Source organism: Sebastes umbrosus, chromosome 6 (assembly GCF_015220745.1).
Source record: "Sebastes umbrosus isolate fSebUmb1 chromosome 6, fSebUmb1.pri, whole genome shotgun sequence".
Lineage (NCBI taxonomy): Eukaryota > Metazoa > Chordata > Actinopteri > Perciformes > Sebastidae > Sebastes > Sebastes umbrosus.
The window spans coordinates 26221537-26237612 of record NC_051274.1 but is presented as its reverse complement, the minus strand read 5'-3'; the positions used below and the strand labels follow the sequence as shown (position 1 = coordinate 26237612).

At 41.1% G+C, this 16076-nt stretch overlaps 1 protein-coding gene across 1 annotated transcript in view; it reads left to right on the top strand.

The window, feature by feature from the left end:
* Nucleotides 1-9662, top strand: part of soga1 (suppressor of glucose, autophagy associated 1) — a 104049-nt gene extending 94387 nt beyond the window's left edge. The window contains exons 16-24 of the mRNA XM_037772417.1: nucleotides 1444-1599; nucleotides 2420-2536; nucleotides 5410-5474; nucleotides 5613-5742; nucleotides 6064-6645; nucleotides 6988-7255; nucleotides 7425-7643; nucleotides 8428-8846; nucleotides 9185-9662. Of these exons, the coding sequence (XP_037628345.1) occupies nucleotides 1444-1599; nucleotides 2420-2536; nucleotides 5410-5474; nucleotides 5613-5742; nucleotides 6064-6645; nucleotides 6988-7255; nucleotides 7425-7643; nucleotides 8428-8846; nucleotides 9185-9331 (2103 nt within the window). The 3' untranslated portion in view covers nucleotides 9332-9662. The remainder of the gene's footprint in view (nucleotides 1-1443; nucleotides 1600-2419; nucleotides 2537-5409; nucleotides 5475-5612; nucleotides 5743-6063; nucleotides 6646-6987; nucleotides 7256-7424; nucleotides 7644-8427; nucleotides 8847-9184) is intronic.
* Nucleotides 9663-16076: the final 6414 nt, after the last annotated feature.

The following is a 16076-nucleotide window of genomic DNA, read 5'->3' as shown; positions in this document are numbered from 1 at the left end:
TGCAAAACTGTGGTAACGCCGTTCGCCTCGCTCAGAGGCCATCCTTACCATAATAACACTACTTCAGGAGCAACAGAAGTCAGACAGCGACTGGCGGTACCACGTTTTTACACTCTGCGGCTCGCTTTACAAGCGTGTCGGAGAACTACGGTGGCCTTCAAGTAACGTAAAAACACGAAAGGCTCTCTCTGGAGCCAGTGTTTGGTTTGTCCGTTCTGGGCTACTGTAGAAACATGGTGGACTCCGTGAAAAGGACCTGCTCCAAAGAACATATATTACCAAGAAGTGAAAATCAATTGTTCGTTCCATCGCAGCATCAGTGCCCAGCAGCAGAGCTACGGTTCTGCCATTTTGGACTGAAAGCGTCTACCGGACGTCAGTAAAACGTCCGCCTATAAAGTGTCGTACAAAATTAAAGCTAAATTATTTCTGTTCTATTGTCATATTCTACTGAAATGGCCTGTATTGAACAATAAAATATCAATAATATAATATGCGTTTTCAGTCCAAAATGGCAGAAGCGGCTGTCAAAAAAACACCAGAGTTTCATCTCTCTGCTTCTATACTCTTTGCCCGCTCCCTATGTAGATATCAAGGGTTCATTCTAGTTCATTCTAAGCTAACGAAAACACAACAATTCTTAGTTTCAGGTGATTACAACACTAATGAAAACATAGTTATGAATATTATATTCCATTTCTGCTAATAGATCTCCTGAAATGTTACACACTGATCCTTTAAAAGACCTGTGAGGATGAAACATGTGGAGAAGCAGGGGTTTCCCATTACAAATCTCTGTGCGGTCAAATGAGTCATAGTTATATTCATGACAACTAGTAATTATTTGTGTGATTGTGTGTTTCTCTGTGTGCATGTGTGTGTGCTTAATCGTTTCAACTCAAATACGCAAAATGTTTGATGTAGTCAAGGGCAGAGCTTAAGAAGGATTTTGAGGAACTTGTACTTTAATTGAGTATTTCCATGTTGTACTACATTATACTTATACTCCAGAGGGACATATTGAACTTGTTACTCCACTACCATGATCTGATGGCTTTACAGCTGGCTTTTAACTGAATAAGAATTTATTATTTCATGTCATTTATCTAGTTTTACTGTATAACTGTTACTGCCCTTTGTTAAAGCACTTTGTAACTATGTTAAGAAAAGCGCTGTATAAATAAAGTGAAAGTAGTAGTACTGTAGTGATAATATTAGTTTGCATATAAAGATTTTGCATCTTATAAGATCATTATATGGTGATGCCACTTATGCATTCATTCATTGTTTTAACACTCTAAAAAAGCAATATTTTGACATTGCAATATTGCTATTTTTACTTAACTTTTAACTAAACTTATGTTAGTAGTGATTTATCAAAGGATTTAGGGGGAAAATGGGTGTAATTTTGATATTTAGATCTCTTTGTCTATCTCCTTTCAGCTTGAGACCAAAGCAGGCAAAGCAGCAGCAGCAGCTCTGTCCGTCACTGATGTACTGGATCCTCCAGACCTGAAGGTGGCGCTGAAGAGGGAGCGTGAAGAACACCAGCACCTCCTGGCTGATTCCTACGCAGCTGTGATGGACCTAACTAAACAGGTAAATGTGTGTGCGAGTGGACCAGGTTAAGTTTGAAGGCAAAAAGTTGTGATTTTGTTAACATGGACAGAACAAACTGTGTTATTTGCAAACACAAGCAGCAACCAACCTCCGGGGCCTGAAAAGTGAAGCAAAGTAAACTGTCATTCTTTCTAATAGCCAGCAGGGGGCGACTCCTCTGGTTGCAAAAAGAAGTCTGATTGTATAGAAGTCTATGAGAAAATGATCCTACTTTTTACTTAGATTTATTACCTCAGTAAACATTGTAAACATGAGTTTATGGTCTCAATCTCTAGTTGCAAGTCTTCTTCAATACAGCATGATGTTCATTTAGTAAATTATGGTCCCATTTAGAGTCAAATCGACCATAAAGCAGGGGATACTTTAGGGCGTGGCTAAATTGTGATTGACAGGTTGCTACCACGGCGTTGTCCGGTCTGGGAGTTGTCCGTGTTTTCGTCTTACAACTTTAACCCTTTCACAGTGTGTTTTCAGTTCATGAAAGTTAATTGTAACATTTTGGTCGCTTAAAAATGTCTTATTCAGAGTACAGTTGTGCTTAGCTCCACCCTCTCGTGTCACTTCTGGTTGCAAATAAAAAACAAGATGGCAATGGCAATTTCAAGTTATAAAAACTTCAGAGCCTGTTATACAATTTGTGTGTCGGATCAAGAGTTGTGTTTTTACTTGACATCGTTGTAGTGTTTGAATTCATATCCCGGTGGTGTGTGCACTCCACATCCACCTTGTTTTCCTCCTCCTCTGATGTTTGCCTCTTTCTTGTTGTCTCTCCGCTGTGACCCGCCTGTGGACCAATCAGCTTCAGATCGGGGAGAGGAACTGGGGCAGAGAGAAGCTGGAGCTGCTGGAGAGGTTCAGCCAGGAGAGAGCCCAGTGGGAGCAGAGACTGGGAGAGGCCACTGCACTACAGGGGAAGGTATGACAGGCTGCATGCGTGTGTGTGTGTGAGAGAGAGAGAGAGAGAGGAATGTCAAAGATGAAGAAGAGATAAGGAGTATCCTGGGATGATGGAATCTGAGAGGGTGAGGGTGTATGTCTGAGATAAGAAGGGCATCTAAAGTATATCTAGTCCAGGGATCAGATGTGTGTTTCTTGGCACACTTGTTCCAGTACATCCAATCTCATCTGATGATTTCCCAGATTTCTCTGAAATTTAATTAAAAAATGTACCGTAAACTCAGGTTTGGAGAGCCATAGCTATCGTAATAAAGCTGCATTCAGACTGACATCAGCATTACACCGAAACAAAAAACAGCCTCTTCATTAATTTCAATGAGACCACTGGAAAAAAAAAAGCATCACCCAGCTGAGCACTAATATGTGCAAGAGCAAACATATAAAGCATCCAGATTTTTGCTTTAATATTCGTATTCTTAAAATCCTTCCTCCTAGTATTATAAACCATGGTGCAGTGTTTTGACCTTCAAACCCTTCTCACCAGTCTGAACACAGCCAGCTGAGAAAAAGCATCTCATCCCCTTTTTCAAAACCTTTTTATATTCTCGAAGATTGTTGGACATTGTTTTGCAAAGAAGCAGCTTCTTGAATAAAAAGCTCTTTGATTCTGAGGAAGTGACATCAAATCGGACATTTAATATTGATGTTTAATTTTGCTTTGTAGTCAAAATCAACACTAGAATTGTCAAAAAAGACCAAAAATGTACGTTAGTGCCGTCTTCAGGATGGTATTTTCTCCTCTCAGGATACTTTGCTGATGCAGACAGCAACCACAGCTGTTAATGCTATAATGTAAGAGTAATGTAGAGTAAGGAGAACCGTCTCTGCTGTTATTGCCTTACTGTGTTCAAGCTGAGGTCACCGGGGAAACATGGTCAGTGCGTTCTGCTGATTATACACCAGCGCAGTCACTGCCAAGCTTCTGCAACATGTCTGGGAGGGAGGAGGAGGAGGAGGAGGAGGAGGAGGGATTGCATCAGTGTTTTAAAGTGGTCATTAGATTGTTTTTTTCCCCCATAAATACACACAGAAATAAAGATCCAGATGTATGGTTAGTAGGTCAGCGCTCCTCCAGCGTTTCTCCTCTGTCTGCTTCCTTTGAGGTTTTCAGTCTGAGGGCGTCTTTTGTCCCCCTTTCTTTCCCCTTCTCCCTCCTTTTCCTTCCTCCCGTCTGTTGAGTGGGATCCCGTCTCACTCCTTCCATTAAGCGGCGGTGTCCTACATTGGAAACTTGGCAGGAGACCGAAGCCTGTCATACTTTAATTCACTCTGTCTCAGTGTCTCTGAGTGTGTCTGGGTCATGCTCTGTCACCCACAAATCTGATCTACTATCTAATCTACTTGTATTGTACTGTTGGGCTTTTCTAAGGCTTCTGACATTTGATTATAGTGCCCCCGTCAGGCCAGTTAGTGTAAAAGCAGCTGGATTTCTGTGTCAAGTTGGACCTGAGTTGGAGCTATTCAGAGTTACAAATCTGATGTTTACTTATAAATCAATTCTATTTACGTGAATTGTTTTAAAATGGGATTTATTTCCAGTTAAAATGGGATGTTGTAGATTTTTCTGGTGAAACTAGATTTAAAAGAAAACAGACAGTACATAAAGTTTAACCCCTGTAATAGTACTTTTTGGTCTGATGTAACCCACAGACCTGTCAGTTGAACTCTTGTACCCCTTCATCAACACCACCAGTTATATTCCAATGTGTTCATTTTAATTTAATATTATTTAACACCATTCATTATTCAGCAGTGGATCCGGGTACGATATGTCTTATACAATTGAACGTTTAGGTCGGTTTGCATTTGTATCTGAAGTGGCAGAAACTAGGGCGTTTCAACCATTTATCCATTACTTTAAGATAACTATTTCCACCATTTATCCATTCATTTAAGATATCCGTTACTGTACTTTTAGTAGACTATTTCAACCATTTATCTATTACTTTTAACTAACTATTTCCACCATTTATGCATTACTTTTAGATGGTTATCCATTACTGTAATTTTAGCAGACTGTTTCCATTATTTATGCATTACTTTTAGCTAGGAAGACAAGCCGGTGCCATTGGCATCAGCTAATGGGGATTCTTTTAAATCAATAAATAAATAAATCCATAACTCCATTATCGGGTTTAACATTTACCCATTAATTCTAACTAACTGTTTAGATTTCTCTGCTCACTTTTTAACTACTTTGCACGCTCTGAACACACACGTTCAGGCGTTACAGCTCACTCAATATGTGGATAAATCTTTATTCCACTTTTTTTAATTAGTTGAGCTACAATCTTTCCATGTTGCCCCTGGCAACTAGAGAAGTGCCCCCTTGGGTACGAGTACCCCCCTGTTTGGGAATCACTAAACTAGTCCATATCTATCTGTCTGTCAGTATACTTCTTTTACACACCGCGGCAGCCTGGTCGGCAGTTCAGTGAGTTGCAGGTGAAAGTCCATCAGTGTATCTGCACAACTAAGCACATTATCTGCAGATGTCCTTTTCCCCTCTCTCACTCTGTCTCTTTCCTCTGAGGGGAAATGGCTTCTGTGAGCTCACCTCTCAAGTGTGAAACGCACTGACTCAGCATCACCATCGCTCTCTCTCTCTCTCTCTCTCTGTGTGTGTGCATGCTGTCTGCCACAGATAGATTATACTAGTCAGTCTCCACTTCCTCCTGCCAAAATAGCTCTAGAGGAAGTGGATGGCAATGAAATGAAATGCAAAATGCTACAGGAACTATGTGTACAAATGATGCAGGTCTTTTAAATGCTAATAAGTTGAAAAAAACAGTCACTGACAGTCAGGTTTTTTGTTTTTTTTTGTCCCCACAGTCAAAGTCATTAGGCAGCGATTCCTCTGCAGACACAGTCGTCCCTAATGGAACAGGATCACCAAGGTAACAATTAGTTTAGGACCGTGTTATTGATGCTGTCTATTTGCAAAATGTGTAAATTGTAAATTTGTCATCTTGAAAGCAGAGCATGACTTCGCTTCTCTTTTCTCACCAACTTCTTCCTCCTCTTTCAATGAAAAGAACCAAGTCCACGTCAGACCTGGACGGCCCAGAAGTCAACGGAACAGCCAATCAGGAGGAGAAGATCCAGTTTGCGGTCCCAGAGCTGGGTGACCTCACCAGGAAGAATTGGACCTACCTGACCAATGAGGTGAATACGTTGTGATTTTATACATTTACTGGTTTAAAATGATCAACTTATTGGTATTTCTTTACTTTTATATCTTTGACAAGATGAGTGAAACAAAGACTACTAACAAAGAAGTTTAATTTCCAAATCCTATACTCTGGAATTGAGACATTAATAATTGATGTTAGCAGATACAGTATATTTGATTTGTATAACAATCGTCATCATTTCTGTTCTCCCCTCTTAACTTCTCCTCAAACTGAAGACGGCATAGTAAAAATGTATACTGCTAATGATTTTCTACTGATTTCCTCTCGTCTCCACTCTCTCCTCTCATCTCAGACCCCAGAGGTTGGGGACATGTGTAAAACCTGGGATGGTCCCAGCGGCTCCTGCAGCAGTTTAGTGGGATCAGAGCTGGATCTGGAGTCTGTCCAGAGGAGCTACACTGCTCCAGACCGCACCGGCATCCGGATCTACTACAGCCCTCCTGCTGTGCGACGCATGGAGCACCGAAGAAGGAGCCAGGAGGCCACAGAGCCACCGCAGGCCCAGAACGGGAGCTCTTCCCTGGGACTGAGTGGCTCGGACGTAGGCGTGGCTGCGGTGGAAACCCTTGAGGTTCAGCAGCAACAACCTCCATCCTCCTTCTCGTCCTCGTACGAGCAGTGGCTGAGTTCGCTGTCCAAGCAGCACAGGGAGCTGCTGGAGAGCAGAAGTGGCTGTATCGCCGGTTCAATCCCCAGCAACGGCGTTGGTGGCTCAATTGACGGGATTGCGTCCTCCTCAGCTTTCCACGGCCTGGAGATTGGGGAGATTTCCGCCAACTTAAGTGACGACATGAAGGAGATGACCAACTGTGTCCGCCAGGCCATACGCTCCTCCTCTCTGGAGAGGAAATCCACCAAGGAACCTGGGAGTCAGGTAAAAATCAAAAGACTGATTTCATAGTCCAACTATTGGCCTTTATTTTGATTTTTATGCACAAAAGAGGTCACAACACTTGCAACACTTCCACAACCACCTTACTTTAAAAAACTTAATCAATTACATTAATGTGTTAAAAAAATTAGTTGCGTTAATATGAATTTGCGTTTGCAATTTGCGTTACGTATCGCGTATATGAGGTTGCCTAGTGTAGGTTTAAGAGAAAGCGTCATATTCAGAATCATCTCTCTTCTGTAGCTTTTACAATAACTCTTCATTGCATTTGCTTTTCCTCTCAACACACTAAACGTTCTCCATCAATTCCGTTTCTCCATCCAGATGGTGGGCGTGTCCAACAGGTCCACGCAGACTGCTGCGCAGTACGTCAGCGTCGGGCTTCAAACCGACAACCTTCCCAGCAGCAGGGGGACGGGGTTACACTCCAAAGCCTGGTCTCCTCGCCCGTCATCAACAGCTACTTCCTCCCTAGCGTCGGCCCGAACCCGGCAGATATCCACATCCCTGGATAAAGTTCACGGCCGCATGGACAGGCCGTGCTGTTCGCCCAAGTATGGATCACCGAAACTACAACGCAGAGTGTCTTCTGGTAATTTATTCTCTGAGCATTTGTTTTTAACATCTTTGGAGTCAGAGTGCTTTTAAAATTTTCAAGCTAATTTCTGATGGTTTTCTGTGATTGTTAACACAGCTCCTTAGATCTTGAATGTAAACACTATTGTTTGGGATAGTGAGACATCCAGCTGCTCTGTTTTCAGGCTCCACCTCCAGACTGGATGGGAGTACCTCCTCCAGGGACCGGAGCCTTTGGAGCCTCCAGCAGAGATCCATCGGTGGAGGAGGAGGCTCGGCCTGGGCTCGCTCCACCACCACCAGGGACAGCCCCGTCCTGAACGGCCTCACCGACGGCCTCTCCAGCCTCTTCAGCGTGGTGGAAAACTCTGGAAGCACAGAGTCGCTCTGGAGGGGTGACGGAGGTACGATACTGTGTTAAAATACAACCTTTTTCATGGAAGACATGTCACAGTAGGAAAAGCACAGGTGTAAAAAATAAATCTATGGCTAAATTCTTCGGTTTCTGATATTGTTCCTGCTGGCTCACTGAATAGAGCGGAGACATTAGTAACACCTGGTGGTTTTGCTGCAAATGTCAAAATGTCTGCTGTGAAAAAGGCCATCCATTGCTAATATTTTTGCTGGCATTCATTAACTTTTACATTTCAGATTTGATAATGTCATTCCGTGCTATTTTTATCAGGTCTGAAAGTAAAGAAAGAAATAAAAATCAATCAATAAATTATTGTAAACTCTATGAAATCAAAAAGCAGGACCAGGACATCACTCTACTTCAATTGTTTATTATCATTATAGTATTATTGCACAAAATGCATCAATAAACAACTGAAGTGGAGTGCTGTCTTACTCCTGATTTTTGCTTTTGAAGATTCAGCACCCATTTATACACACTGGGGTTGTGCATGTTGATTCATTATCAAACTCTATAAAATGTCAAAACATTATTAGAGAATGAGAATCAAAACTTTTCAGAGCCAAAAGTGATATTTTGTTTTATCCGAACAACAGTCCAAAACTCAAACATATTCAATTTACAGTGTAATAAAACAGAGCAAACCTTTCCCTAAAAAAAAACTGAAAACTTGATGAATGACTTAAGCGAGCCTCCGGGATTCAATTTGTCCTGTAAACTACAATTTATGGAAATAATTATAACACCTGTCTTGGATCCCTGTTTCCGATCAGGAGCCAGCCAGGGTGCCAGTCCAGCACGGCATCCTCCTGCCGCGGGGAAACCCTCCACTGTGACGGTCTGTGCACCTGACCCCGGCTCTCAGCGGTACGGAGGCCTGGTCCAGGAGTTCTTCAGGAATGTCTGCAGCAGCCGTGCCCAGGGAGGAGTCCCTCTGCCTGGGGAGAGAACGCCAACCAACCTCGGAGGTCTGGGTCCCTTGGGGAGTTTTTGCATCGTGGATGAGCCCAAGCCAGAGTGCCTGTCAGCCGGGGTCGGAGGACTCGTAGCGCTGGCTGGAAGCAACGACAATGTGACCAAGATCGTCAACAAGAGGTTCATGAGACAGACAGTCGGGGAGGAGATGGTCAATATCCTGGGAGGAGGGAAAGAAACGATGAACAACGCGGGGCCTGCAGGATCTGGGACGGAGGTACGGCCTTTGGAAATGCATTTTTATTTTAAGCTTAAAAATGTACCAGTGGTTGTTTTAGTCCATTTATATTAAATAGCATTTACTTTAAATCACAGCTCCTCATTTGCCAACAATTAATCTGGGTTTTAGACATTTCTATGTATTCTTTCTACTGGTAGAACATTGGTTTTTAATATATTTCCTACCATTCCGATTCAGATGCCATTAGTTTCCATTCATATCTGTACGATATGAAAACCTATTAGACTCTTGAAACTTACTTAAGCCGTGTAATCCGTCACGAAAACATTCATACCTGCATGTTTGAGTAAACAAGACATCTTTCCTTTTCCCAGGATGCACCTTGTGACTGTGCTGCCCAGTCTTCCTGCCCTGCCCGACCATCAAGAGCAGCGGCTCGCCATTCGCTCGGCCAGTGCAAGCACCGCTCACAGGAGTCTCTGGTGGCAACCGAGGAGAAGGGGGACACCTGCAACGAGTGACGACATCTCTACTGCCACGCAACACACACACACACACACACACACGCTGATTCTTCACAAACACTGTACACCACTGCCATGAAAACACACTTTCTCACACAAATTTACACACACACACCTACATCCTGCCACACAGGTGCACTGCCAAACATAACACACACACACACACACACACACACCGCTAGTCCTCTGCACAGACTGTCCCACAAACCCACTGCCACATGCACACACTCATAAAAACACACAGAACCGGGGCAATATTACACTTGTCTTGGACTGTACCACTCTGATGCCAAGGACAGGGGGGGACCGAAACTCCGACACAGCAACAGAACCAACATCACAAAACTACCAGCAGGACATAAAACACACACATAACAAGAACAACTCTACGAACTGAAGAGTGTCTAACAAGTAAAACTATGATGTCAGGACTGGATCTACTAAACCTTTCCTCCCCACCCAATTTACAGAATAACAGGTACTACAAATGGTCAGTTTTTGGACTGGAAAATCCACCATGAAGATTTAATCTTGCCACCAAGTTGTTGGACCAGTCGCCACATTGGATTAACGGCTAAGCAAGGAGGAAGAAAGGACGTCGTCTCAGTTGGAATATGCCAAAAGTGCATGTGTTACTTTGGGAGCTACAGTATAAAACTGAAGAGGAGTCATCCGTCACAGCTGGAAGGATCTTCCACTTTGTGGTAGCAACTCTGAAACCATCTGAAGAGGAATCTGGTGGGAAGCTTAGATGATTTCTTTGTGAAACTAGGCATATACACACATGCTGTGCTTGGAAATGCAATTATGCCTTTTTGATTAATTAGCACAATAACATTCCAGCGAGTGTCTCCAACAGGGATCTAAAAAACGCCACCTATTGATGACAAATCTGCTTCACTTGCAGTCTAGTATTTAACGTTCCTCCTATTACAGTAGGGCGCAAAAGGGAGAACTGGAGGACTATTGGACTACAAATCCCCGCATGACCAGTCTTGGACTCCATTGATGGATGTTTGGACTTGCCGGCTCTATAAATGAGACCATAAAACTGATTTGAGTGGACCTCCTACCAGGAAACCTAAACAACAAAAAGCTCCCCAGGCTTGTTGAGAAGTAACTGCGTTCCCAGAAGGACTTTGGCCACAAATACGGGGACGTTTTGTGGCATTATTTGTAGCCATGACTTAAACCTTGTAGATGTAAGAAAAACCTACTTCAAACGTGTTACCCTCCGGAGTCTGATTTGGAAAAAATTCTAGTTTTGGTTTCAACCTGTTACAGCAGGCAGAAAGTGCCTGTTCGTTTCATAAGTTTGAGATATTTCTTCACTGATGTCAAGATTCATCCTTAACCCCTTTGATGATCTGATGAAGACATGTGGTGTTACAGTCCTACAGCACACTGTCCTAAGACATTTCAGTTGGTTTCACTTTCTGATTGACTGCTACGCTAACCTAAAAACCCCTCTGCAGATTTCACTTGGCATTGGATAGAGATGCACTGAAAGTACAGAAAATGAAGGTGGTTTACAGAGAATTTTCACGTGACTTTTCGGAATCTGATTTACATAATTAAGAAATGATTTAATAACAATAATGATATTGACCTGATATCCATCCGCTTTGTCGGTGCATCGCTACCCTCTGTGCTTCGTGGGATCAGATATGGTGCGTGTGCAAACCATAGACTGTTGGTGCCTTCAAATGAAACTCGCAAGCTCGTGTTTACAACATGGAAAGTCGTGTACACATATATGCTTGGCGTTCTATTGGTTAAGTCGTAAGAACACAATCAACATTTTCCTCAGACATATTATACAATTATAAAGAAAAACATTATACTACTAAAATTACAATATATTAACTTATTATGCACTGAAAAAAATTAACTTCCAAGGCCTCCGCCATTTCTGACAACGTCAACAAACATGTCACAACTCGTGAACTCGGAGCTTTCAGAAACTTTCCACTTATTCGTTAGTTCATATGAACTCTTCTCGTGAACACGGTAAACACGACCCCATTTGAAGGCACCATGTATATATAGATGGGTGACTTATCGGAAAAATGAACAATTGAACATCAGTGTGATAAGAACTACCTAAAATAATAGAAACCATCTTTGGGAAAAATTTATTTGTGACTTTTTAGTTTGGCCCATGTCCCATCCACTAACATTGAGGTGGCGGGATTTATGACCTATACTGCAGCCAGCCACCAGGGGGCGATCCGGATGTTTTGGCTTCACTTTTGGGGAGCTGTCATGTCATCCATCTTTATATACATACAGTCTATGGTCCAAACTCAAAATGCTCATCGTCCAGCAACGCTCACTAACTCCTAACAGTGTCCAAGGAGAATTCAGTCAATGCATTCCTTTTACTAGAGTCTTTCCCAGATGTGTGTATGGTTTTATATGTGCATTTTAATCATTCGATTCTCAGCATTCTGGTGTACCAGTGCATCCTTTCTAGGTCAAGTCAAGGGGATAGTTTTACAATACTTCCTCCTTTTCGCTCCGCTCTTCTCTCACGCACAACTGTCCTCGCGTTGTAGTACTACACCGACGGCGTAGCTACTGTACGAAAATCCATACGCATTTTTGGAAAATGTAGCATTATAACGTAATATTGGTAAACAACAAGCTAAGAGCTGGGATTGTCCATCTGCAGCCAGAGTAGTTAAAGCACTGACAGTTTTTAATTTTTAAGAAATACATTCATGATTTGTTTTTAATTTATTTAATTAAATATTTTCAAATTAAATATGTATATCCTTTTTCTACTTACATGGCAGTCAAAGCCAACGATTTAAAATGTTTTTAAGTAGGACGTCTGAGAAAGACGTAAAAGTTTCATGGGGACCGACACAAATGGTCTTATTGGTGTATTGAAAACCTATTGTAAACGGAAAACAATCATATTTGGAAGGGTTTTTATACCATTTCTTTCTCCTATCTCTTTGTTTGCCATGACGTTCTCTTTCTAATCAATCAACAGATATTCAAAGTGCCTGTCAGATTACCTATTAGTCGGCTCACACCAAAACTGGACTCCATACTGTATAAAAACACACAGTTAAACCCAGCAGGCCTTTTATTTTTTAATGGGTAAGATTGTTTTTATGCACATAATTGCGATCAGGCTGCACTAAAGCTACAATAAAGTACTGTACCACAGTGGAGGAAGGACAAGATAGTTTACAGGTATAGTAGGATACACTATATTTTAACTTTTTTTATACCAAGGGTTATTGTATTTCTGGAAAGTAAATTATTTTTGTTTTGTTTATTTTATATGGATGTTTTTTGCTGATATAATAGCCTGTTGTTTCTATTCTTTCTATTTAGTTATCATGGTGCTACTTAGTGTAAAGTCTGCTGTGGGCTCACCATCTATTTGTCTCTCCCGCTGTCTGCGTCTGAGCTGCAGTCGAGCGTTTCTCCATCTCTGCACACACCATTTAATGACTCAGCAGTTTAAAATAGGGCATTACAGTAACAGTGCATGTATTTAAATAACACAGTGAGGAAAACCCACAGTCTAAATGCTGCTGTCTGTCTCCAATCCAGCCCTCGACTGCTGGTACAAAACCAAACGTCTGAAACCAGTCACCGCTTCAAAAGCTACTTACTTGCCACGAGAATATGTCTGATTTTTGACCACAATTATACAACAGGTAGTTTTTAGCCAAGCAATCTGATTGGTTAAAGACCACATGAAATCATAAAACTTCATTAAAAAGCACACTAATATGGTTGAGTACATATCCATTCCTTTCTACATTCCATGATATTATCTTTTAAAAGTTCACACAAGTAGAAACCACATTTGGTGTAGTCACTGAAGACAATTAACTTGAGGATGATACATATTATGTATTTAACAACAACAGTAGAAGAGGGGAGAATGACGAAAACAGCTCACTAAGACTTCTCTCGCTAACAGGCTAACAATGACCACAGTTGCTCCACATCCTGTGTACGACTACAACCGCGCACTTTATAAAACAGTATGAATTTCAGCATGCCAACACAATATAGTTGATAAAAACCTCTACAGTGAGTTAACAAACACTTTACTACAGTCGCCCATGTTTCTTCCAACCATTAAGATTGATTTAGTCATGATATATTTCCCACTTTTGAGAAATATTAGCCACTAGTGCTCACTTCTTGCACAAATCACAGGACATACAGCTAGCCAACATGATATTATGTACACTCAAACTAGTTCAGACACATCATGGTAAGAGAGAAATACAAAACTACTGAATGCATTTTTCCATTCACTGCTGAAACTAAAAACAAGAGTGTAACCACAGTCCAGTAATGACTCAATCGTCAGTCTCTCCCACAACAAACCAGGATGAATAGTCTCAAACCACAAAGGAACTTATATTGTACCCTAATATTAGGTTTGGCACCATTTCTGTTTTTTTTTTTAATACACTGCAAAACTACAGAAACATGAAAACGTTTAAATTGGAAAAACACAACTCCTACAAAAAAAAAAGCACAAATCTGAAACAAATCCACTTTTAACAAAATAATCATTTTTGACATAATTTACTAAAACAATTGAGTCATTTGATCATTCATAATTTCAGTATAAGCAGTGGTTTTAATGTAGCTCTTTTCAAAATTTCTTGATGTTTGCGCGACTCAAATGACAAAAAATCTTGATTGTGAGAAAGTCTGCCAGATTCTGCTCTACCTCTTACACTTTTTACACCATTACTATACTCTGAGACGCATCGTTAAATAACAAAACATAATGTAAGTTTAACGTCCTGTTGTCATTCAGCCTCGCCGTCAATGAGAAGGTCACTTTGTGCCTTTCCTCTACAAAGATGTCTCGGTTTAATCAAAACACTTATTTTTCTGCAAATATTTGGCTACAACAAAGTACAAACTGCATTATTATTAATTACATCTGATTAAATGTATTCATTTGTTGTCTTGCAGTAGGTGTAGACTGATTTGTGTTTACATTGTGACGGACGATACGTGTTGCAAGCCAATAAGGGACCTCAGCGTCAGGAGTACAGTTTGCCTTAGAAATTAGTTTTGCTTCACTTTTCTATGACCAGACCTCCAAATGGTTAAATTCGGACCAAGGTTATGTTTTGGTTAAATGTTATAGCCAACCTCTTTAACAGTCGAGCATAGGCCTGTATTTTAGACATAATGATACGACAGACGATTCCAGTTGAGGTTGTGGATAAAATAGCCACTGTTGTTTTGATGCTTGGTTCATGGACGCAAAAAAAATGTTTCATGTTTTTAACTGATTTTAACACATGATATAATTAGTTTGTATTATAACTTGATGTTAATTGTTTAATAATGATTTTTCCTACAAAAACATCAGATGTGACATATAGCTGGAAATGGGAGTGCTCCAGGGATGACGTATTTTTGTAGGCCAACCAGGAAGTTAGCATCGCCCCGGGTTCCCTCGACAAAAAGCCAATGGGATTTTTCCATTGGGTTTTGTGTTATGGCAGAAAATAAGCTCTGTGGCAAACAAACCTTTATGATACTTTTTGTTCAGCGAGATAATCTTCACAAATGAACACCACTTTATGATTTTTGAAGGGTGAATGCAATCGGCCGAAGTAAAAAGCTAACGTTAGGTTATAAACGAACTACACAATAATAGTATGAACGCGGGTATCCACAACGAGGCTGTAAAGGCGGACGAGTCGGCGTGATGACGTCTTATAGTCTCATTCAACCACTTGTTAGCATCCAACTTTTTTAAGACACGTAAAGGCTTATAAATTCACGAGTGGGGGATTTATTGATGCATTTTAAACCGTAGAACAAAACCTTAAAATCAGCTTGTGTTAACCACAGATCTTATTTCAGGCATCTAACTATAAACCCATTCAAAAAACCCATTGACTTCCAGACGAGGGAACAGGAAGTGCTAAAATGGTAACTCATTTCTGGGTTTTAGGACTCATTTCTGCAGCTCTCTATACACCTCAAAGCTACCGGTATTTAACGTGGATGTATTTTCTTGCATAAAGATCTGTAATGGCGCCAGACAGCGTAAGACTCAAATCTCTCTCCGACTCTGATGTCATTGGTCGGTTCTGTGTCTGCCTCTCTGGCCTTTCCACCTGCCCGTCAGGTGTCACATTTTGCTCCTCCCCCTCAGGTTATAAGTACTAGACATTGCAGCCAATGACAGACAGTTTTACAGGTCGCACCTCATCACCAGCCAATAACTAAACGAGTTCTTACAGGTTGCATGGCACAAACCAGTCTCATTATTCCCTGTGTGTCTGTAAAGCAACTCGAATCTTTCCAGCCTTTTTGACGTGTTTCCATACCATTCATATGACATCCTGGTAACATGTAAATTCTTCATAATGTTAGCTAAACTATTACCTATAGAGACTGCCTGTATATTCGCTTTATATATCCTACTCTTGTCTTTTTTTAATAACGCTTGTTTCTTGAATAAAAGGAGAATGCAATGAAAGACAAATAAAATGAGTACACAGTAAGGAAAATGTGTCCCCTTGAATCGCAGCTTGAAAAGAAAGGAAAGGTTCGTACTCCCGCTGTCCTTTTTTGTTTTCTTTGAGAAAAGCTGAATGTCAACAGCTGATCTGAACCAGGTCGCTGTGGAAGTATGTAGCTCTCTCCCTTTATAGACCACACTTGAGCATTTCCTCTGTACATATAGGTGCATTTTGAAGCTGATGAAAAACAGAAAAAAAGGCAG